This window comes from Teleopsis dalmanni, chromosome 2 (genome assembly GCF_002237135.1).
Source record: "Teleopsis dalmanni isolate 2A chromosome 2, ASM223713v2, whole genome shotgun sequence".
NCBI lineage: Eukaryota > Metazoa > Arthropoda > Insecta > Diptera > Diopsidae > Teleopsis > Teleopsis dalmanni.
Genome location: NC_051847.1, coordinates 56,327,053 through 56,353,749, shown reverse-complemented (window position 1 = coordinate 56,353,749; position 26,697 = coordinate 56,327,053). Strand labels below are relative to the sequence as shown.

The following is a 26,697-nucleotide window of genomic DNA, read 5'->3' as shown; positions in this document are numbered from 1 at the left end:
CAATAAAAACTTTGACCAATTAACTTGCAAAACACTTTATTATTGGTCACAAAATAATAAATATTTTATTATTAAACTATACATTGTGACCGAAAAGTTTCCGGTCATAAATAAATAAAACGCAAAATTCTTAATCTTCATCAATATTTATTTTATCTCCTTCAAAAATGCTCCATTAGAAGCGATACACAAATGCCAACGTTTCTTCCAATCATCAAACATACATTTTTATAGGCGCTTTCCGGTATGGCTTTGAGTTCCCTCTGCGAATTCTGTTTTACGTCTTCTATGGATTCAAAACGCGTTCCTCTGAGTGGTAATTTGAGGTTGGGAAACAGGAAAAAGTCACACGGTGCAAGATCAGGTGAATACGGTGGCTGTTCGATGGTATTTATTGAATGTTTGGCCTTAAAATCGTTGATAATGTTGAACAAATTGAGGTGAATCGGAACAAGCCGGGCGTTGACACGTCGCATACACAAATTGTCCACCAAAATCAAACGAGCCATCTCACGACCGATGCCTAGCTCTCGTGCTATCTCTCTAACACTCACATGAGGATTTTTGAACACGATTTCCTTTGCCTTTTCAATGTTTTCGTCGGTGGTAGAGGTCGAAGGTCGTCCAGAACGCGGCATGTCTTCGACGGTCGTACGACAGTCCTGAAAGGCTTTGTACCACTCATAAACTTGAGTTTTCGATAAAACTGATTCCCCATAAGCCTTTTGTAGCATTCGCAACGATTCTGCACACGAAATTTCGTTCGAAAAACAAAATTTGATGCAAACTCTTTGTTCAATATTTTTTTCCATTGTTTTTTTCGCAACGCACTACTGAGGTGAACTGGTTTCAACAGCTGCCGTAAACGAACTGTCTGACAGATCGCGCTCATTTTTGGCATAGTAATTAAGGACAGTGCTGCCAAACTACATAAACTTAAAATATCGAAAAATATACAGCGCGCGAATTTTAAATGAGAACCTCCGAAAACCTTTCGGTCACAATGTATAATCGTGTTAAAAATTTATGCTATGAAGTTAATTATTTTCGTTGATATTTCAATTACAACTAATTTAATGCAGTTATCCTTAGAGATTCATTGAAAATTGCTTTAAGATCAAAAATAAAAAAAAACCCCATTACTTTATTTTAAGATACTCCTAAGCATTTTAGTTCAACTACTTATAATAAAAAAAAAATAATTTAAGAAAACACCTACATTCTTTAGTAAATGAAAACAAAACAACCCACGTAATAATTGATGGTGAGACGTTTACACCTACATCAGAATGGCGGTTAAACCAAAGTCAATTATGAAAGCTCTGGATAAGCTTCCTAGACAATCTTAATATCTTGTCAATATTTGCATTTTTGGTTATTGAAAATACATTAGTTGACTAAAAATATAGTTAATAGCTTAATTTATAGGTTATTTTAAGAGAAACTCTTTCAAAATGTCCAAAATAATTCCAAATTGAATTTCTTTTAATAAAACGACAAAAAGGATATAAAAACTTTTATTGATATTACCACAAAATATTTCTGATCAAAAATTTAACATTAAAGATACGAAGACATATAAAGCGTAAAGTTAAGTAAATGTAGTAATAGGTGTTTAGTCAGAAAAAAGAAAGAGTTGTGTGGTTGGGAAGAATATTTTGAAAATGGTTTGGACTACAAAAAATAAGATAATGAAAATAGTAACAGACTTTTACAATAAACAAAAAAATGTCTGTCATCGTTAAAAAAACATAGAAATGTTAAAGCGAACGAAGTAAAGGAACTAACATCTAAGTTCGTTAAAAATGTATCTGCAGAACTAAAGGACAATATGCTTTTAGTAAAAGACAAAATAATACGGAAATACGGAAACTTATGCTGAGTGAGTGGAACTCAAATTTAATCAGAGTAATCAGCCAAAAATCCTTAGATATAATGGCAAAATCAATAGAAAATTAAGTATAATTGTATTAATCTATGAAAAAAGAGTAGACACATAGGTATTTTGTGGTATCTTTAAGCTAATTACAGCGAAAATGACGGTGGTTTATTCATATTCGCAAGATCAAACTGATATTGCCCACTACTTAAAATTCATACGAATGAAAGCTATTTATATTATTTACAAGCTATATGCATTTGCGTCTAAGTTTTATGGAACAAAAGTTATTCGAAATGAAATTCAAACGTTATAGCGTGATTGGAAAATCACAAGCAGCTATTGTTCGTGAGCTCAAATACCTCAATGTAAATAAAATGTATGTGTATCGTACCATAAATCTTATAATATTACAATCAGCGTCGCCAAACACTATGGTCATAATGGTAATACAATAGGTAAAGAACTAAAAATACCCCAGTGAAGCATCCGACGGATATTTCAAAATGAGCTCAAGGTAAAGTCTTATAAGTTCCAAAATGGGCAAGATCTTACCCGAAAGCAACAAAAAGTTAGACTCGAAAGAGTAAAGGAGGAACATTGAGAAACATTTCCCAATTCAGCAGTTCAAAAACTCTAGAAATGGTCGTGTTTAGTTAATTGAACGCAATGTCGTTCACTGCTATTTGTGACTACGAATCCCCACCCGAAGTAATTTTCCATCTCAAGTAATAGTATAGGTAGCTGTGACCGCGAATGGACGCTCTCCAATCGTTTTCATTGAGCCTGGTGTCAAAGTCTATGCGATCTATTATCGGGAAAATGTTTTGGAAATGGTTCTTTTAAAGCCGTAGGCACGCAAACATTTCAGTCGTACACCATGAACGTTCCAACAAAATTCCGCACCATCTTGTAAAGCTCGTGTGAACCAAGAATGATTAAAAAATTAATGGTTTTCAAATTTGCCAAATTTGGTTTTAAGCAAAATTTAATTTATTGAAATTCATTTTAACAAGTAACCCATTGAGTCCAGTACATTAGAAATAACAAAATAATAGATGATAAATGACAAAACAAACTAGAACGTCAAATATTAAAACAAACCTATACTTGCTCTTGGAATCCGTGTTTGGAACCAACATTTATTCTAATGGATTATTTCATCTGAGCCATTTTGGAGAGCAAGGTGAGGACTTAAAAATATGCCAGCACGGATGCGCTGAAGAAAGCCATTGTTTATATTCGTGAAGCATGCAACTCATTTTTTAGCCATAGTCAAGGCAAAAGGTGGCTACATTGAGCTGAATTGAATGGATTCTAAAATTGTGATTATTTCCACAAAATTCAGTAATTTGAATCAATAAAAAATAATTTTACAGCAAAAATATATGGGCGCTTAAATAGGTAACTCTTCAATAGTTTAACTCTGTACATGTAATCACCGATTAGTTAGTGACGATATTTTTTAGAGGGAGCAAGTGAAATATATTAAAACTTATAGCTAATAGCTAAAATGTCATGACATTATATGGTATATAAAATCTTCTAAAGAAAAATTTCATTACATCCTTTCACAACTTTTCAATAATTTCATTCATTTCGATTTCTTAACCTTGTCTATGTAAACCAGGAAGTCAACATCATTAATTTAATTTTAGTTTCTAGATAATATTTATTGTATTCTTAATATTAAATTAAGTAAAATTTGTATTTAAAACAAATTTCGAAAATATATAAAATATTATTAAAAATATTAAAGCACAAAGCGCTTTAAAATTGTAGCGTCAAAAAAATTGGCGGCTGTTCAGATTTGTAAGACTTTTAATTCAAATAATTTCATATTTTGAATGCATATAAATAAGTGCATTTGTTTTGACATATTGACTTTAAATAATTATTCCAAAATTGTTTGTATCACCAAAAATTGTATCTTTTCATTTTTCATTTTTCATTCTTGAAATGTTGAAATATTTTAACCGCATGCCAACCTTCAAGTTGAAATTACTTTGTTGCTGTCAATAATAAAATATTCTGACTTTAATCATTAAAAAAATAACATTTGTTTAATGTATAATACACCTTTGTTTAATTTAAATATTTTATAGAGGACTGATTTTTATCAGATTTTTTTTAATGATATTAAGGGTATATATTAATAAGCAATCGGCTTAATGTGTTTATTCTATTGATATTGGGTTTGATAAGTGGTATTCGGTGCTATTCTGTTTCGTTTGAAGTATCATACGTGGCAGACAACAGATTAGTTAATTATTGTTAAATAATGTATTAACCCAGTTATTGTTAAAATATAGCAGGAATATTCGTTATATTATAGAATTATACTGCAATACTATAAAATCAAAAAATGTAATACAAATTGTGCTCTTTTCATAGTGGGATTCTATTACAATGAGCTTTCGGAGCAGAAAAAAATAATACGGGGACATATCAGGTACTTGATTGATCACATTCGTTGAGTTTTTTGACAAATACTATTATACCGATTTGTGGTTTCGAAAGTAAACGTAAATAAAACATAACTATGATTGAGATTTTGATCAAATTTTTGTTCCAATATATTGTTTACATTTTGGCATTATGTGCGAAATATGTCATTTAAATGTACTTCATGGGATATCTTAGAGTACTGCATCCTTTTTAGATAATTTTCGATGACTTATCAGCTCCTAGGTGGAATTAACTCTGCCATATCTTGACAAATGTTCAAAAAACCACATATATTTCATATTTACAGTATAAAGGGACTTTTTGTGGATGAAATGATCTTTCGACAGTTACTGATGGATTTTTAATGGCAAAATGCGACAATATTGTTTGTTAACATGTTTATTAAGAGAAAAGGATTTTCTGTTCTATTCTATTCTATTCTATTCTATTCTATTCTATTCTATTTTAGAATAGTGGCTTTTCACTCAGGAATAGTTGAAGCGAAATGTCGTCATTATTTTTAGTAGTATGTGTAACATATTCTCTGGTTGGTGAACAATAATTATTAAGATATGACAAACTCTTATCCAAGATGCCTTGGATGGCAGTTCTGATATTTACAAAAACTCAAGATGACTTAATTTAAATAATAAATAGATGGTAATGCATTTCAAAATTTTTTAAGTTGGACATTTATCTTGAGGAATAGTATACTGCTGACCATTAAAGTCATCCCTAATAATAAGGATAATAAGGATTTTTAAAAAAGTTTTGTTTTTAAAAGATTTTATTTTAACCGATATTTCGATTTTAGTCTATAGTCATCATAAAGGGACTATAAAATTTTGATACAATGTCCTCTTTTAGATTTGTTTAAGGTGTTTTTATACAACTGAGCACAGTATTGTATGTCAGTTTTATAGTTGAGTCTGGTATCACTAGGAGTTTAGACGATGTGTAGCATTTCCAAGAAAAACCGTTTTAGTTGATTATATTCTTAGTGGAACACCTTTACATTATCAAGGTCCAGGTCATGCTTTGATGTAATACATTGTGATGCCAGTACCGTTTTTGACTCAAAATTATTTTTATACTTTACGCTGTGTTTATGTCCGGCTATACGCGTTTTCAAGTTGTTTTTTGTTGTACCATCATATACTTAGTTCCGTCACCTTTGCATCTGATTTGATAAGTTACATTGTGTTTATCCAAAGTGTCTATTTTCAATTTAATAGTAGATCTATATCTATTGATTTAAACACTTCTTTAATGTCAATACAATGGGGAGTGGTTAATATTAATAATATAATATCTACTGACTTTTATATTAGTAGATTTAACGTTACTTTAATTGTAGCATTTATTATTTTAAGTGTATTTTTAGAGATTAAAAAAATTATATTTATACTAAAATGAATCTGTGAAATTATTATTGTTATGTAGAAAATAATAAATTTTTTAAATTATTTGTTGTCCAACTGTTCATTCTTATTAATAGATTTTTGTTTCGATTTTTAAATATTTAAATAAATGCTAAATTTGGATGAATAAGCATTATTTACATATTTCCATTTTTATTAATGAATTTATACAAAACTGCTGAAAAGACCTACAAATAGAAAACAAAATTGAAAATATAGCGAATTCATGCGTTACGCTCTAAAGAATTTTATATTAAATATTTAATAAATTTAAAATTCAAACAAAAATATACAAATGGTGTTGTGATAGCCATATTGAAAGAAAATTTCTATAAAATCGAGAAAAATATTTTAAAATATATATAAAATAAAATCACTTAAATTAATTTATTTGGCATAATTTAATAAAATTCAAACAGGCGAAACACCAGCAAATTTCTACTGTGTGAGAGGGCTTAAAATCTTCTAAAAATTTGTATCTTAAATTATTTGAAAGTTCATAAACTAATTTGCTTACTTACTGTGCATTATGCCACTGTGAAGAAAATTGATTTAATTTAATTCAAGAAACTTTTGTTGCCGCTGCTTACTTTCAACTTGGCAACAACAACAAAAACACTTTAATAATATCGACATTAATAACAATCTTACTAAATAGCTCTTTATCTCATTGTGTATTGTTGATTTTTTAAATAAAATGCGTTCAGAGAACTCGCAACACATCACCGGCCAGTAATGGACGAGGATTCAACGAGTTCAAAGTATCTCAGTGAGTGGCTGACAACTACTTCAAGATAACATATTTGTTTTTATTAAGTAATTTAACTATTTATTTGAATAAAAAACAAATCGAATGATGTGAAAATATGTGTAGGTGTCTTAAACTTGTAAAATATTGCGTAAAGTTTGTGGTGATAATGTATAATCCGGAATCTAGAATAAGAATATCAGTGTTATATTTGTTCAACGAAAATCAAAGCTGATGTTGCACTTATAAACTACTACACTTAGTGGGTATTACTCTAAAGACATTGATAAAATGTTGTTAGTTTTGGACAAATTAATAATGTACTTATATAGTTTATTATATAATTTGATGTACTACATTATTTTTGTATTTCATTTTCGAGTATTCCATACAAATACACCGTTTAATAAACTAGTTAATTTAATACCAACTAGTCAATATTTATACCCACTGATAATCCTAAAAAGTCAAACTCATAATTATTAACTGCTTAGTGATTGCCTAGATCCGATCCAATTTAACAGTAGAATGGAATATTTAATATGCACGTATCTGCACATACCTTTTCATCTATAGAATGTGATTATTTAAAAATCAAAGTAAAATATCCATACGCAGCAAGAGTAAAGTAAATTGCTTGTGCAATCAAAAATACTATTAAAACGATTATCCTGTAACTACATAGTAAGCAGAACATTAGAAGTAGATGTTTAAAGTCAGGAATTTCAAGCAGGGTGCAGGACTCTTTTATCGACTTTCTACCTCTTTTTATATGCAATACTCCGGACCCCTCGGAGATGGTCGGAGTCCTGTCGTATATTTATGATTTACTAATTTTTGTCATGGGCTAGAACACTTTCGAAGTTCACAACAAAACGAACGTATACCTTCCTAATGTAGCTTCAAACTTTAGAAAAAAAGAACCCCGTATCACACATTATATATGTTGATCAATTTTTTGTTGTTATGGTATTATGTTAATAATTAATTCAATATTATTGACGTCAAGTACAACCGTGTGTTAATTATTTTCCATACGGAAGCAGTACCTTTTTAAAGATCACGTTAGTATGGCAACATTAGGTCTTTTCAAGAAACATTACAAAGCACATTTCCTATACAGCAAGTACCCTTGTATCCCAAATAAGGTCAGGATACATTTACGTGCTAATCAGGTAGTAGTTAGAAGGTATAAATATAGCAATTCTATAACTAATTCAAACTCAATACATTTTTAGCTCTGTCTGATTGAAGTGGTAAGGTTTTTTCACCTCGACCACGGCTTGATTCAAAAGATAATAGGCCACATCATTTCTCACATCCCTATTCTCACACAAAACACCTTTTTCCCTCAACAATTCTCCATCGCAATCCACGTATTTGGTATGTAATTCTCTCATGTGTTTTGATATATATGTCCATGGGAATTATAATAACAACAATCAAAAACTGAAACTAAAATTACTAAAAATTACAGAGAAAAGTTCATTTTTCTTGATAAAGATAATTCTGTCTAGAAATATGCAAAAATATTACTGCATAAATTAGTGATGCTAAGTTATATAAAACTCATTATTTTTTTCTAAAGTTTATACAATAAATTAAACGGGACATGGAATTTATGCCTACAACATAAATGCCGTGTATTATCTTGAATCAACATCCAAAAAGAAAAAAGACCAAGGACTAACGGCCTTGAGTAACTGAGTAACAGTCTAGAGAGGCTTTATTTTTCTAAAGTGCGACTAATTTTATTAAATATAATTATATGATTATATATATTTAAAAATATGTTTAATATATTAGTAATTAGCGTAGTTGAAGAAAAATATTTGAAAATCTTAAAATGAATCGCCTAAGTCATTAATAAATTACCTATTTAATTAGCGTTCGAATTCAATTATGTGCTAAATTATCATAATAATCAGCTAATCAAAATAAACAAAACAATTATACAGCAAATTAAAGAAATTTTGTTTAGACAAGAAGAAAACAATTTTTAAATATTTAATTAAATATTTTAAGTGCTTTTGTTTAACTTGATTGGTTTTAAATGCTCGGGGGGAAGGAGATTATAAACATAAAAAAAAGTTTATGAACGTGGCAAAATAACTGCAAGTGCGTATATACGAAAGTACTTATACATATATTTCATTTGAAATTTATGTTCATATATATACATATACATATATACATATATGTTCAAATGTTGAGATTGAAACATTTGTACAAAAACACCTAATTGAATTGCTGCAACATCTGATGGACAGTTCCAATTTATTTTTGGCCACAAGCAAATAGACAAGCAATTGAGCAAATGGAAATTAGAACAAAATCGCCCTTCCAACATCAAGTACAGAACTAAAATGTTACGGATTCTATTAACGAAATCTACTGGGAGTAGCAAATACATATGTTGAACAATTCAAATTCGACACGCTAACTCATTTACGCCAATGATTTCAAATTTTTTGGTTGTGATGTGTAGCATCACAGAATCTCTGGTATTGCACTTTACAATTGCTAAACAATTAGTTACTAAATTAGCAGAGCAAAGCCGAAGTGATATATAATTAAAGCCAAAACCTTTATTAACAGAATATAATAGTCTCAATACGTGCATAAAATATTAATTTTTCAGTTCAGTTCAATTCGATTTTTACTTCTAATCATCCATTCATAGTTAGTACAATGTGGCTTGCTCTTGGCATGAGAATAATAACGTTTATGTGTCAAATATAATTGATTTCAGTAAAATGACAATTGTTCCCTAAAGTAAAATAGAAACTAATTACAATAATTAACAAATTGAAATGCAATTTTACCTTGCAGTTCTTTAAGTTTAGTTTTGAACGAAGGTATGTGTAGTCCAGAAGAAAATGATTCTATTTATTACAATAATTAACAAATTGAAATGCAATTTTACCTTGCAGTTCTTTAAGTTTAGTATTTTGAACGAAGGTATGTGTAGTCCAGAAGAAAATGATTTTATTTATTTCTGAATTTGGATTTTTTGATATAAAGAATAAACATTTCATAAAATACAAATATAATACAAATAGGTTAAGATATCTGCTAGTGGAGCATAGAGTCTCGTTATTGTTTTAGCCGAACTAGAAAACCTACTGTCCAATACAGATTTAAACAGAGATGACTAAATCATTAGTTCTCTTTGTAAATAATTAGCTTCTATTTGTTGCTTTTTCTGTATCGTTAAATGGATAATGTAATTTAATATTTTTAAATTGATTTTTAATTACTTACTTAGTTGGCGTTTACAGTCATGAGTTGTTTTTGGTCTTGCCAAGTAGCTTCTGTCAACTTGCTCTATTAATGACTTGCTCATTACTATCAATAATGAATGGCTTAAAATCATTCGCCAGCTGCTTCTTTCACGGATAATGCGGACGTCTTCTCCTTCAGCGGTTTCCGAATAAAAGCAAAGGAAGCTACATAGTTTTTACGTTGTCTAACTATGTCAGAGTATAATACATAAATAAATAAACAAAACAAATACTAAATAAAATTAATTGGGTGCCAAATTGGGACTTTAAGGCAGATGACTCATCAATTGAACATTTGGAGTGCCCAGTAACGCTTTGGAATGAGCTGATGTATGGGAGCTCGCTTTTTCGTGGTGGAGGATAATCTTTCCTCAACGGTTGGTTTTCCCTAATTTTTCGAAGACTTCCGGAAAACAAATGGAATTAACTGTAAGGCAGCCTACGTATAACATTTTTTATATAACTGTAGAATACCAAAATCAGCCTTTTTATTATATTTGATAGGATATCAAAATCAGATTTACCAGTATGGGAGCTCGCATTGTCATGGTTGAGGACGATTTTCCTTCCACGCTTGATTTTCCTTAATTCTTCTAAGACTTTCGGAAAACAAATGGTTTTGTAGCACTCAGAATTAACTGTAAGGCAGCCTACGTATAATACAGCCGTAGGATACCAAAATCAGCATTTTTATTATATTTGATAGGATATCAAAATCAGACTTACCGGTATGTAGTAAAGAATACTTTTAGTCGTATTGTTGAAATCTGATTTGAAATCAGCAAAAAACAATAATTTGGTTATTGTTTAATATGTGCTGAATTTGGAAGGTTTTAAACGATACTGATAAACTCCAATTAGTTTATTGACGATTGACTCGAATCTCTCACAAAATTTGTTCGGAAGCATTTAAATTTCGATTTAATAAGATTGGTAAAATCCAAAAAATTAAAACGTTTATTATTATTTTGTATTTTAATAAAATAACGTTAATTATGTTAAAAATAACAATGCAATAAATTATAATAAACAATTTGGTTTATCTTTTCGCTTTTTAATTTTAAAAAGGCTGATATGCAAAAGTTGAACCTTCTGAAAAATTTACATATGGAGTAAGAACGCATAAGCGCACGCAGCAATATTTACACAGTTTTATTTTCATAAAAAAAAATTATGATAAAAATTTTATTAAATTATATTTTTTATCATAAAATTACCTCTTCTCGTATATTATCAAAAGATATCAAAATGATTTAAAACATTAAGTAACACGGCAAAATTTAATTTTGTTTTTCTTGCTTTTATTTCAGAAATGAAACGTCTCCCGAGCGCAACAAACATTGAGAAAGTGAAAGTTAGTACTGTTAAATAAGAATAAAAACTAAGAGTTATAAAAAAATTTCAGTAATTTATATATACATATATTAAAAAAACAAAAGAATATAAAACAAGAATTTTATAAATATGAAATAAAAACTTGTGCTATTTAAACGCGATTGCCACAAAATGTACAACTCAAGACAGTTCCTGCCGACGTAGTAGGAAGCTCAAGCCAAATAAATGTGAAAAAATAAAATATAAAAGATATAAAAAATTTTGAAATAAACTTTGAAGCAAACAAACTTCAACTTCCAGTAATGGCGGAAAAGGACTTACGTGAACTTGTTGATATGTTAAGTGACACATCCGCGACAGATTTGGAAAACGTTTTTGCCAACTTTTCAACAGAAATGTTGCACCGTGCTAGTGATGCGTTCCAGAGTGGCACAAATTTCGCTACCGAGTTTCTACTTGCTGCTGATTCCTTCATCAACAACACACTGGAGAGAATTTGCTTGGAGCAACAGCAACGCGATGCAGAACAACATAAGCCAAATGACTCAGCTACCAATATCCGGTTGCATGTAAGTAGAAACTGTAGTGGTAAATCCTTTTTATTTTATTATATTTACTTTTTTTTGGCTTTAAATCGCAACTATTATCCATTTACTACAAAGGATTTGCATTTTATACCACATTTTGCTTAAAGGGAAAATATTTTTAGTTTGCTTTCTTTCAAATATGACGATATCCTTCTCAATATATACAACAATATAACAAAGAAAGAAAACTTTATATTTATTTTTAATATCAATCAAAACTTTAAGAATGTCTGTAACAAGCCATTAAATTCAAAGCTGAATAATAACTAAGAATTTTATGTTCCTTTTAATTATCCTCAGGATAAATTTATGTGCTCACACACGTGTTATAATTACATTAACCTTACAAAACTCAAACCGAAAATAAACTTGAAATGAAAAATAAACTTCAAGTACCAGAATTTATGCTTCAATTATATATATCCGTAGGATATACCATATTACAAACTTAAAGGGAAATAAAGCAAAAATATTTGGGCGAAATAATCATGAAACTTGTCCTTTTACGACATAACAAGATAATTTGGCATTGAACTAAAAAAAAATAAGATTTATCTTTTCCTCATGATAATTTTCTTTAACAAATAAAAAATTTATTAATTTTCTTCAAAAAAATATCAAATTTAGTTATATATTCACTCAGAAAAATAATTTGATTTATTTAACCATATTTTAATTAAATCTCAGTTCAAAATATTCTTATTCGCCGCATCGTGTTGGTTTAATCATACTACTTGTTGGTTTTCATATCTTCTTTATCACGTCAGCTAAAATGTCTCTAAAAAAATGATCAGGTCAGTTTTACTAGTATATGGTCAGAGCATATTTTAATTAGTGTGCGTAATATATAAGTTTGACAGCGTGAACACTCAAGCCCTGTTTGTAACTCGTAAACACAACCATCATCTGCCGAGAGTGAGAGTTGGAATTGGGAAGACAGCATCAAATACCTATGAATCACGTTTGATAAGCGGTTTACTTGACACAAGCATATACAAGTCAAAAGAAGTAGTTTCGCATAAACACTGCACTGCTTACAACCACTTTTCAAACACAATAACCTTAGCGTAAATAACAAAAAGCTGATCTACAGCCAGATAGCTGCAGAATAGCTGCCAAGTCTACTATCCAGAAGCTGCAAATTGCTCAAAGTCAGACTCTCCGAAGACTCTTTAAAGTGTCTTGTTATATCCGCATAAATGACATGCTAAGAGACCTTAGAATAGACCCGATCAAAAAATATATAAGGGACAGAGCCCTGAAGCTATTCGCGAAAACTGACAGGCTTTCCTACTTAGCACCATCTAACCACAAAATAATCTCTAGCCGCACGTGGTAGTACGCAGAAATACATAAGGATAATAGAATAACACATAATACATAATGAGGAATACATAAGTCAGTGAAAAGGTGGGACGCTGCAAAAATCTCCCAACTATCAAAGGGTAGAAGTGCTCAGATGCACTAACTCGAAAAAGACTACCTAAGTTTGTAGAGTCAGTTTGCATTTTCAAAATACTTCAATCCATAATACTGGCATACAGAATATTTTTACAAGATTACTATCGTTCAGTGTTAATTTTATTAAAGTTGTGTGTTTTCAAATTATTCTTTAAAAATAAACATATATAAACGTTTTAAATATTTTCATACAACAAATATTATGTTTGTAAAAAACAAAAAAAAAAAACGCAGAATATACTATGGGTACGACATAATTCGAAGGCTAAGTAACAAGTTCCTTTCCGAAAGAAGACCATTATTCAGTAGACAGGGTTTAGTTTGTTACATTTTAAGACATTTTAAAATGCAGTACCTTCTAACTGCAAGATGTTTTTTTTTTTAATTTTCGATTATCTCCAAATTTATAAAGACTAATCAACAATATCATATTTTTTTTTTTTTAATCTCCGGATTAGCAGACAATTGAAATTTCTGTAATATTTCAGGCCATAATGATCCGTAATGAAACCCGTTATTTCATTACAAGATTCTCCTTTTGAGAATTTAAGAATGTTTTTGTTGAAGTATGGTTTGATCAGTATTTAGCTTTGTCTAACTCTGTCCTATTAGTTTTATACTGGTCCAGCTTAACCCACAAAAGGGTTGTGGACCTGTAAAAACAGTTTTTAATGCATTTCTCATCAGCTTGCTCATTACCTAGAACTTCCTGTGGCGCGGAACTTAATAAAGACTTATCGTATTCCGAGCAGCAAGTACTTGTAGGAGCTCAAAACACTTGTGGATCTGTTTTGACTTGAATGTCCAAGAAGTTAAAAACAATATCATCCTATTAATAGATTTTATAAATTATACTAGTATTATGAAATTATTTGTGTTAACATATAATTCAAAATATAAGTATTTATAAATAAAAAAGTTCAATTTTCCTGTTCTAGAGGAATATATCCAATCATATGAAAAATAAGCTATAATAATATAATTATAAGATATAAATAAAAATATAGCCTTTATAGATTATAAAGAGTTAATAGCTCCCTGATTCTGGTTTGGCAGCACTATTTCAGTAATATATGTCAAACAAATGTGTTATCCAAGAAATTATCTGTGTAGTTTAAGCTCTTTATCATTTTGCAACCAATACTTATTTTGAGTACATTTTAAGTTCAAAGATTTTAAAATTATTATTATTAATTCATATTATTAAAAAGTGCCTTTCTATTTTAATAGTCTGCGTTAGCAGCTGGCTGCCCCGTGTCATTTGATTCCGTACTTTGTTGGCCAAGAACACCACCTGGAAAATTGGCGGTTCTTCCATGTTTCGAAGAATTTAAAGGAGTTCACTATGATACCACACGTAAGTTAATAAAAATTGTAAATAATTAATGTATATATATTATATTTATGTAGTATATATATAATACATATTTAATATATTATTCATGTAGGTATACACATATAATAAATATTATTTAAATAATGCAAAATATTGCATTTATATTATAATATGTATATTATATACAAAGTTTCAACAAAGTAAAAATAAAGTTGTATTTTTTACCATATATCTTAGTAACTATTGAAAATGGGATCCTTTCCCTAGAACTTAAATATATTTTTGATTCTGAGATCAGTGTATTGCTGTTAGCACTTATTATCTTTTATTATTATTTTATTTTTTTTTTTGATGAATTGACTAAATTATTAACTGCGACTTGTATTCAGTTATTTATATAACAAACAATTCGTTCTTATTTATACTTAATACATTTAAGTGAACAAGTGTTATAAGTGTTGTTTGCAAAAATACATCTGTTCTATATACTTCTCTTGTAAATAATGAAAACAATGTAAATATTTTAACATAACAAAACTCGTACAATTTCATAACAAATTTGAGATAGTTTTAGAGAAAGATATTATTTACCTGGACACAAATACACAATATTTTATCATATATAAAGTGTGTTCTTATAAAGCACAGCTATATTGCCTAGCTATAATTTTTACAATTCAGCACTAATTTATATTCAGTGCATCATGACAATTCAACATAATTGGACTTGTACCAAAACACTGTGCTACAATTATAAAAGAAATCCCTTAGCGTCATATATAGACGCAGTTAGTGTTCAATTTAAATCAAAGTTAAAATTAAAAAATTAGTTTGTTTGTATATTATGTTGAGGCTAGTTGAGACAGTGCACCTGAGCGCTTTTACTCTCTATTAACTACGAGGTTTCTTCAAAACCCCTCTTTGCGCCTTGACTAGATTATTGTTTATCACTTCATCAAACTAAGCAATAATTGACCTCAGATTTGCATACCTCTCCGAGGAGCCTCTAACCATTCTGAGATTTGATAACAGGGTGTTGTAAGTCTGTAAGATTTCGCAACATGAATCATTTATTTATTGGTGGAATGGTTGGCTTATATATTTTCAAAAATATTAGTGGCAGAAACGTTACGTTTAATGGATATAGCTATAGATTATTGATCGTTGACGTGTTTATTCCCCAATTGAAAAGCACTAATGTTATATATTAATGCTTTAGCTTTGGCGTCAATATTTCAATCACTGCGTGACACAATCTAATTAGTCACAGAAATATTTGTTAAGCGTATAATTTCAGGTAATGGTTCTGTGAATTGGTTTTCACAATCGTGGAGGGTCCCAGGACTCCGAACTCCTGTTTACATTTGTATGGAAATAAAATTAAAAAACTTTTCACGTATATAGTCTTAATAACTTTAAAGTAAATAAATGTTATACGTAAATAAGTATGCAATAGAGCATTTTAAAAAAAAAGTTTAAATAATCTAAAGTTATATAAAAATTGTGGGCACGATTCGATTTTCTCGGATACGATTTTGATAAATTCAGCTATTTCAATAACTTTTTCTACTTGGATATAACTTATTTCTCGAGATTTTAAATTGTAAATTTGTTACTTTGATTCCACAATCTAGCCATGTAGTGCCAATCAGTAAAAACAAATTTTACATTGATTATACAAACAAGGCGTAACTACAAATAAACGCTTCGTTGTCTCTTCGTTGTTGGGGATTTTTATATAAAAATAGAAAACCCAAAATTTTGAAAACTTAGCAATATTGAAAAAAATTTCAAAAGTGCTATCTTCATTAAAATTCTTTGTCGATCAGGATATAGGAATCGTGTCGAATTTTTTATTATATTATGTGGAAACTAACACAAGACTAATTGCAAATGAGTAGTTGAAATTAAAGATATTACAAGAATTCTTACAGAGCATCATAACTTGAATTATCACCACACAAACTGGGAACCTGGGTATTTGCTTTAACGGGCCTTGTAGAATTTGTATGGAACATAATGAGATCGTAAAATATGTGATAAGAATTTACCCGATACTGATGCATAAACGAAATAAATTCTTAGATGGGCGTCTTACATGGGATGGACGTCTTCGAAAAAATCAGAATAAATATATCTCTAGCTCGCATAGCAAAATTCTCCCTACTTGATAGTAATAATAATAGTACAAAAGGTTTTTGTTTATATCTTAAATGTAATACATTAATTCTTTCCGAACCCAGTTGGGAGTAATTTTAATAAGATAAATTTTAAATAATTGAAAAATGGTCGCAAATTTGAATTTGCATGTTACATCCTTTGGCTTATAGTGTTCATTAAAAAATAATAATTAATAAGTAATTTAATTAATATAAATACAAAAAAAATTAAAAAAACAAAAATAATTTCAAATTAAATTTCAAGCTTTAAGTTTATGTAGTTATATATCAAAATGACACGTTATAAGTCGAAAACAACATATGTGAATTAATTAACATTTACCGAAATAGCAGTCAAGAACTAATTGATTGCAAATTTTAAATATTTAAATATAAAGAACGAAACTGTGTGTCATGTTTTAATTTCCCATCGTTGTAACACTTAACATTGCTATTTATACCATAACTCTGAATAACAAAATATTTTCGTTGTCTACTTTCGTAGTTGATGGTGAGTTTTTTTAATTGTCAGTTGTTTATATTAACATTTTTGTATAAAATAAACCCGAACTATAATTAAAAAAGAATAATTAAAATTGTATTATAATTAAGTATGTCTGGTTTATTTATAAGGATAATTCATTTGATCCACACCTTTATTTCAAACTAAACTGCCTAATAATTGCCTTATATTGTAATAACAATTGTTATAAACACAATAAATTACTATTGCAATTTTATCATAATATTCGATTTATTACAATTTAAAGGCAGGGTTGTATTGGATTTGCATTACATGAATATAATGAGATCATTTAGCAAACTTAATGTGTTGTGAGGTACCTAATTGGTTTGTGTTGGAACTAGTTAACTTAACTATTTGATATAATGATGAAGTATAAAGTAAAGAAAATAAAATTACACGTTTTTTGTATTTATAAAAATAAATACAAATAACCAGAGTAATACGTTGACCTTTACGCCATTAATGTCAGTTATTACCCCAACCCCAACATATACACATGTCTTTTAAATGACAATAAAAGCATTAAATTCCTATTCTAAAAAATAGTGTAATTTCGATTTATTGTGATAAGTCGAAATAACAATATCAACTTTAATATTCTATAAGTTTTTTACCATAATGCTTTGTAAAGTAATTTGTAGCATTTGTTTCGAGTGCTTACATTTCCAAATATGTTAAATGAAGAACTTCATAATATAATGTAATATAATAATATCTCATCAGCCAAAAATGCTGGTTGTAGCGCAATACTTTAATTTTGTTTTACACGCAGCGTAAATGTGCACATTTATGCATAAATATTTTATTAATGCAATATGTTTTGTATTGTTGGCATCATTGTTGTTTTTTGTGTATGGTTATCATATTGTCAGCTAGTGGGTCGTAAGTATTCCTTTTGGTTTTATTTCCTCCTATATTAAAAACTTTTATTATTCACAATTTATTGCATTAAGTTTTTATTAATATATTAATTTTTATTTAATTATCGCAGCTATTTTAAATTCAATAATTGCTTAAGAACTATTTCTAGTGCAATATTCATTTAAATTCATCTTGTTATCATTTCAATATCTTTTTATTATCAACTCTTATTGATTCTGCAATTGCCAAATCTTTTTAGTCAGTTATCTGTATTTGTAATTTGTTTAGAGGATGATTTTTATTTCATTACACATTGATTTTAAACTGTGGCGTACTTGCTACCTTATTTAAGTAAAAACGAGAAGCAAAAATCGCTCAATATGCAAAAAAGGACCAGTTTCTGTTTCAGTAGTTTGCAAATATTTACATTGTGAAATTCGCATTATGAAACTTCTAAAACCAGGCAGAACACCATGTTTAAATATAACCGCAATGTGAAATTTGCGTTATGGCACTTCTAAAAACAGCCAGAACGCGAATTTCATGATGCAGCTATACTTAAACCTGGCATTCTGGCTGGTTTAAATATAACTACATCGGGAAATTCGCGTTATGGTACCTCTAAAAATAGCCCGAACGCGTTGTACGTAACTCCAAACAAACCGCAACGAATTTTATTTTATGGAACTTGTAAGAACAGTCATAATACGTTGTAATAATTGAGAAATGCAATATATTCACAAAAATATTCAATTTTAATATTATTAATTATATTACTTTTTAGACAAGGCATTTCGCAGTCAATTTAATAAACTTAATAAGTAAAGAAATCACATAATTCTAATTATGCGGATACAAGCATTTGACAATGGATTTATGAAAAGCATTTTCGATTTTGTTCTATCAGTACGTCACATATCAATATAACTCAGTTATTTTTCGGGTATCGAACCTTAATGTTGAAAACTTTCCAAAAAAATGCCACCAATAGCAAGAAGACGTGCCATATAGCCCATCTGTTCATTGTTATCCGCATATATTAGTTGACACTGGATGTACTGTGTAGTTTTGTTTAGGTAATCAATGTTAATAATATGGTACCTTAAACATTGATATTTGAAAAAATAAGTTATATCGGCATATTACTTACTTATTTGGCCATAACAACCCGTTACCGAGTTTTGGCTTGACGCAGCATATTTCCTTCTAGTACATCAATTCCGGTCTACCTCTACCTCTATTCGTTCTTCCTCCAACTACTGCTTCAAACATCTTTTTCGCTGGAGCATCTACATCCATTCTCACGACATGACTAAGCTTGCGAAGCCGCTGAATGTTAGTACGCTGAATTATATCAATGTCGTGATAAAACTCGTACAGCTCGTACTTGATTCGTGTGCGGCAGTCGACGCCAACTCGTAGAGGCCTCTAGATATATCGAAGAACATATAGGGTAGTAGAAAAAGTTGATCAATATAGTTGACTCTACACAAATCTGTTGTCATATCAGAAAGCGATATTACTTTAAAATATTTTTTTTTTTTTCAAGTGTGAGGAAGAAATATTCTTGCTGACATTGTTATTTTGATTAGAGAAGAATTTATTGTAAAATTTAATTTTTAATTTACTAAATTAAGTCGCTTTCATTTCTGCAACTTTTAGCAAAAATTATTTGTTTTAATTGAGCAGTGAATAAATGAAAGTCACTACAAAATACTCACTCAAAGCTATATTTAATAATTGGGGTGCAATGAACTTACTAGCGCTTCCTTCACATAAATCCTGTATATAATTACCCCGCCAAGGATAGTCGAAATATTAGTTTGTACGTAATGGGTTCATGGTCTTTACCGATTGTCATTTTAATTTCATGACCAAAATAGCGCGCAACTTGATCATTACTCGAACCATAAAAAATTTCTGTACTGTTTGGATAATTTAACCATTTTTGTCCGCTTATCTTTAATGTCTGCTTAAATTTCTGTCTGTCTGTTTGTTTGTTTGTCTGTTTATTGCCTGTTCGCTTGCCTGTTTGTTTGTTTGTTTGTTTGCTTGTTTGGATTGTGACTATTTGTGGCTTTACAGGCAAAAATTGCTGTTTAAATAAAGCAATTCTACGCGTATGATTACATTTCATACCAGGCATAGCCATCATCGGATCTGCCGCCTCCCACTTGCGCAAGCTTCCACTCTCATCACCCTTAGGTGCGAAATTTACAATTCAACAAAAAAAAATTAAAGAAAAACAATATCAAATTCTAAATACATAAAATAATAACAGACAAGGTGGTAAAATGACAAAACAAATTTATTCAAAACAGCAAAAAAAAAAAAATAACTAAAACTGGTGTTGTTTATTTAATTATTTGCCTAAGAAACATGTTGAATTATAAATTGCAAATAATAAATTATCAAAAATTTATCAAAATGCAAACAATTTTTGTTGAATAAAAAAGGCATTATTTTTTTATTTTGCTTTTTTTTTTTTACATTTAATTTACAATTGCAGATAAAAAGTAAAATTAAATTCTTCAAACAATAAAAATAAAAAATTAAAATTTATGCATATTTTTACAAAGCATAGGCAAACTTTGTACTAATTAACCCTTGACTGGCCAATTAACACTTGCTTTTCTCATAATTTTTAGGTGTTAGATTTTTTTCGAATTCTCCTTACAATGTTTGCAAAACATTTGCAGAAGCTTAATCAAATGATTTAATTTTGTACAATGCAAATAAGTCAATAAAATATTTTAAGATTTTCTACCTTTTATTGGTTTTTAAAGATACAGTGAACGATAAGAAATCTTCTTTATTCTTTATCGTACGAAAGTGAATGTTAAATTATTATAGCAAATAGCAAACAGTAGAAATTTTATTAGCATTAAGATTTCTTCATATTAAAACCTAAAAATAAATAAAAAAAAAATTTGATTATATTTTCCGCAGAAAACGCTACACGTTATTGCTTCCCGAATGGTACTTGGGACAGTTACTCGAACTACGACAAATGCCATCATGCACCTTCAATGCCGGTACCAGATTTCGCACCCAGTATTGAGTTGCCCGCCTACATATACTGCTGTGGCTATTTCATAAGTTTTACAGCATTAATTTTAGCTTTAATTGTTTTTCTCTGTTTTAAGTGAGTATCCTTTTTCATATTTAAACACAAATATCCTTATTTGATGAAATACCATTTTACCATATTTTACGAAATATTCCAAATGTCATTTAATTTTATGCTGAAACGGTAACTTGTGGCATCTGATTTCGTTTCGATGTTTAGATTTTTATTTAAATTTTATTTTTATTTAAATTTAATTGAATTTTCAAATAATGTTTCTCTTCTCGTTATTTTTTTTTATTTTGTGACTTCCAGAGACTTGAAATGCCTTCGAAATACAATTCATGCGAATTTATTTTTAACTTACATTTTAGCTGCTTTATTATGGATCCTAACGCTTTTTTTGCAAGTTGTAAGTTTGAATTTAATTTTTGTATAAAAACTTTTGCAAGTATTTTATTTATTGCAATTAATTATTAAATTTTGTACGTTTTAGATGACAGATCATGCCAGCCAAGCTGGTTGCATCACATTGGTAATGATGTTTCATTACTTCAATTTAACGAATTTCTTTTGGATGTTTGTAGAAGGTAAGCTTCAATTTTTTTTATACGTAAAAAGAAACAAAAAAAATAAATCTTTTATGTGTACGAGGGGTATTTGAAAAGTTTCGCTACCGACAGAGAAAGAAATATGTATATTAAGATTAAGTAACGAAGTTACGATTTTAGGTAAAACACATTACACAATTGTGTATTATTTACATCAGTAATAATTGTGTATTGATTATTTACAATAATAATACGTTTAAATAATATAACAAGAAAGCTACGATTTTAAGTAAAACATATTACTACACAATTATGTATTGTTTGCATCAATAATAATTATGTATTGATTATTTACAATAATAATATGTTTAAATAATAATGTGTAAATAATAAATATTAAATCTGTTCATTACACGTAAGAGGATACACAACCCGCCAAGAGTGAGAGTGGGAGATAAAGGAATAAACTGGGAGGATAGCATTAAATTAACAAACTGAGTTACCCAATTACCAAACTATTAAGAGCTTTTTTAGTACGAAATCTCATCTTTCTAACGCCAGCTAGCGTAACTCGGACTTATACTACGCAGTATACAGATAACTGAAACTATCTATTGGGGAAATATTAAATTTCCTTTTACTACATCTAATATAAAAACTTGAGCTTCAAAATATATTTAAATGCTTAAATATGCTCAATCACAATGAGGTGTTTCAAAATTTTTGAAAATCATATAGTGTTGAATATCATTTATTATTACAAGTATTTATATAAAACAAAAGTATAATAAATTGAAAGAAACAATATTTCGAATCCGGGTTGACCTCAATTGTTTGTGCATCGTATTCCTTAAACACTTTAAAACAGTAAGAAAAACTCAATCAAACCTTACTTTCTAGATTTTTATATGGTTACACACTAATAAAATCGAATAAATATTTTCACCGTTAAGTACTTGTTAATGTTCGCATACAAATCTTTTCTAACACACTACGTACTATGCAATAATTTTTTTTTTAAATACTCGAACGACAAAAATTTCAATATTAAGTTTTGAATTTATTAAATATTAAAAGGAAGAGCACGTGAAATTTCATCTGTTCCCATGCCTTCATCTTATTCGACGCCTTACTCGGTGTGAGAATTTGGCGCTTCCATGATAACCTTTTATAGATTAATATTCAATATTTTTCGTTCATACCTTTTTGAGGTAGTGACAACTTTTTTTAATTATGTTTTAATTGGTTAAAAGTCGCCAAGTCTATTGAGTTGTTATTCCTAAGATGAATTTGGGAACATTAAAAAAGTATTTTTTTCATAGCCTTTAAGAATTTTTTTTTTTGAGAGGAACTTAAATGTACGTTTCTTTTTGCAATTACTTTTGTAAAATATTTAATGTATTGTAAATGCATTATTTATTATGTGCCCAAATAAAACTTCAACAGCATTCGGTTTAAAGTTGTATTCTTAAGCTTATTTAGGAATAAAATTGCTAAATTTCGAACGAAAATATTGACGTACTTAATTTTGTATGTGTTTTTAAATCTTACTCAGTTACGAGTAAATAAATACTGTCATATTATGGATAATGTTCATTCCATTTGCTCTAAGTATCTAAATTAATAATTTTTTAATATGCTAGCTAGCTGAAACCAGACATAGACCTAATAGATTCATAGCAATACCATATTAGAGTCCTTAAAGGTAGTAAGTGACGCTTTACATTACACAACATATGTATGAATTTTAGGAGATAGTTCCAATATCAGGAAGAAAATTAAGCTCCGCAAAATTAGTAGTTCCATCAACGCTGACGGAGCTACCAGCATGTTCTGCAGCCAGACAGTATCAAATTCAAATATTAACTAACAATTTGCAGGTAATAATCCTACATGGTTTATGCTAGATGTTTTTCACTTTTCTTCATACATGGTCGTCTAGTATATTCCTCACTAAATTAGGTTGATGTTTGCTTAGTTCAGCGCAATGGATGTCATCTTTAACTCCTTGTCGTATGAAAAACCATATGTAACAATGTTGAAGTAGTGCGTCCGGTTCTCAACTCTCATTTTCGGTAATTGTTTTAATCTTTTAAGATACATAATTACATAATTAAGATACATAATTGGTTTTATAAAATCTAAATTAATTACAATATTAATGCTCGTACAATATTAGCCTTTTAGTTAAATTTGCTATCGAGTTTATTCCAAACAGTGTAATTGCAGGCAGCTTGGTATAGCTTTACTAAAAGGCGTTAGAATTGTTCTGATAACTCCAGTGCTAGAAAGCGTAGTAAGCCGAAGCTTATATATGTGTATCTAAGTATGCATATATAGAAGTTGTTTCCATCAAAAAATTTCACATTACAGTGTTTACCGAATCATATACAAATCAATTGAATGAAATAATATTCTACGTACGTATTAATGTATATTAAGAAAATTCTAACTGTAGGTATTAACTTGTTATTTAAGTTACTATCTACAATTACAAATTGAACTATTCCTCATATCAAACCCTGCCTTATATATGTAATCCAAACTACAATACTTATATTTAAATATATTTTTTTACTTTCAGGTCTGTACTTGTACACTCTTGTAGTCCAGACATTTTCTAGTGAGAATATAAGATTTCTAATGTACGCATTTATTGGTTGGGGTAAGTGTCAAACTAAACTTTTATATAACTTATTTCGTTTATGTAGCATGTTTTTTTATTAAAATAGATTTATTTTGGGAGAAGTTTTTTCAAAAAATTAAAATTTTATCATTAACCATAATAAATGAGCTTTCAAGAAAATAAGAAAACACGTTTTTACAAACATTAATATTATGTTATAAAATATATTTAATATATTTTATTTTAATTTTATTTTTCCAACTTTTTATCTGAATTTTTATTTTTCTTATAACAATATTTATAAATAAGATTCAATCAGTGTTACACGATAAAATTCAGTATTTATGTGTCACTTTGGCTATAAAGTACGAAAACCCTTCGATATTATTTCAATGCCCATTCTCGTGTTTAAGTGTTTTGTTCTTAATATACCTAGGTTCTCCTACAAAGATTCTCTCAAGACTTAGATCTTGAACTTAATCAGAGTTCATTTAGATATGCTGAACAACTGACCTATAGTTTCTCAATAAACTGAAATAGAAATCTTATTATTTTGTGGTAGCTTCCAGACCTTGAAGACAGGATGAGCTTTAATAAACAGAAATCTTTAAGGATTCATTACTTAATCCATATAGTCCCAAAAAAACTTATAGCACTGAGCAAAAATGATATCAGAATTGGCATATTGCTTCTTACAAGACACTGGAACTATCTTCACAAAATTGGCATCATAGAGACAAATATTTACCGCTTTATTGTAAATACTTATAACTGAGAATAGCAGCCTAATCCATTTTGAGATTAACTTCAAATTCCCAATGACATTTGGATCACGTAAGGTATTCATATTTATTAAAACTCTAAGAACTGGTTAAGATATCTGAGACTACTACAATAGACAATCTAAATTGCTTTGCTTAGTATTCCCCACTTTATAATAATAAACCCAGATCTTTTGGGGAGTTTCCTCATGCTATATTGTTATCATTAATTTTATTTTTTCTGGTTATAAAAGTCATTATTGAATTGAAATTCATATGTTCGGATGTAATTTGTTTATGTATATATGTTCTTCTGTATTAAGTTTGTGACATTTGTTTCAGTTGTATATAGAATACAAGTGTCCATGTATCTATTTTTGCAGTTAAGATATTGTATAGTGTTGGTGAGATACTTGTCATTTTGTGTTTGTGAGATACTTCAATTCTAATGTGTTTTAGAAGTGTGTTGGTTGATTCTCACTCGGAACTTTCTTTTGTGTAGAAAGGGGCCGGTAATTTGGTCAGTGTTGAATATTTATTGGTTAGTAATTTTTATATCAGCCAACATATCCGACTTTATAGATAACTTAAAATATGTCAAATGATTGACTACTTTTTGTTTAGGGTTGCTAGAGTGTCTTTTGTGCAATGATTTTTTGAAGTATGTTAATTTTTTCTTTTTTATAAATTTAGAACTTTAATTGGAAACACACTTAACTGAAATAAATTAATATAAAAGCAATACTGAATTAAAAATTTGTAAAATAATCTATGTATTGGTTAAAAATTAGGCGTTTATATTTATGATAAATAGTTTCTTCACAACTTATTCTATTTAAATAAGTGTATCTTATATAAATATTAAGTATTATATTTAAAATATTTTGTATTATATTTAAGTTAAATTTCCATTTACTTTTTTTATTATGATTTTTTGTGTTAGGAAATCATTTCCTCAAATTAAGTATTTTAATATAGAACAGCTTGTTTACACTCGTATAAATTATTTAAAAGAAATTTAAGTACCATTTTTTATAATTTTTTTTAACAAATTTGTTATATTGTTTTTTAGGTTGCCCAGCAATTGTAGTATTTCTTTGGTCCATTGCCAAAGTTTATGCGCCAAATTTGGAAACAGAACATTTTAATGGCGTAAGTAATACAATTAAAATAATTTGTGCTAGTTTTATTAAATAAGTAATTAAAAAAACATAAGTTTAATTTCAAAATACTTTGACAACTTCATAAATACTAATTTATTATTATTTATTCATTTCCTGTTAAAAATATTCTGGCTAATATATGTATATTGCAAAATTTTTGAAAGGCCCTCCTTCATGTGTATAATAGATTTGTTTTGTGCGCCTTTTAAAACTCATTAATTTTCACATTTCAATCAAAACAAATCAAATCAATTCCGAACTGGTAATAAATTTTGTTAAATTGACTACTTAATATTAAGCGATACTAATTAATAATTTAATACATCATACATGCCTGCATAAAAAACGGTATTTAATTACTTTTTAACGCATATATATATACATATATAGATTCATAGATTCTTGACACTGATATGTCTGTTATGACAAAATCCATACTCCGTAATCGATGCCTTAGTTTTCCCTGTTTGCCAATTTCATAGTT

At 28.8% G+C, this 26,697-nt stretch overlaps 1 protein-coding gene across 3 annotated transcripts in view; it reads left to right on the top strand.

Moving 5' to 3' along the window:
• LOC119678702 (diuretic hormone receptor) overlaps positions 1-26,697 on the top strand; it is a 77,960-nt gene that overhangs the window by 37,426 nt on the left and 13,837 nt on the right. For all 3 annotated transcript variants that reach the window (XM_038090690.1, XM_038090689.1, XM_038090688.1), the window contains exons 2-8: positions 11,091-11,684; positions 14,394-14,520; positions 20,995-21,190; positions 21,428-21,524; positions 21,609-21,702; positions 24,248-24,328; positions 26,123-26,202. In XM_038090690.1, coding sequence (XP_037946618.1) covers positions 11,418-11,684; positions 14,394-14,520; positions 20,995-21,190; positions 21,428-21,524; positions 21,609-21,702; positions 24,248-24,328; positions 26,123-26,202 — 942 coding nt within the window. In that variant the 5' untranslated portion in view covers positions 11,091-11,417. The remainder of the gene's footprint in view (positions 1-11,090; positions 11,685-14,393; positions 14,521-20,994; positions 21,191-21,427; positions 21,525-21,608; positions 21,703-24,247; positions 24,329-26,122; positions 26,203-26,697) is intronic.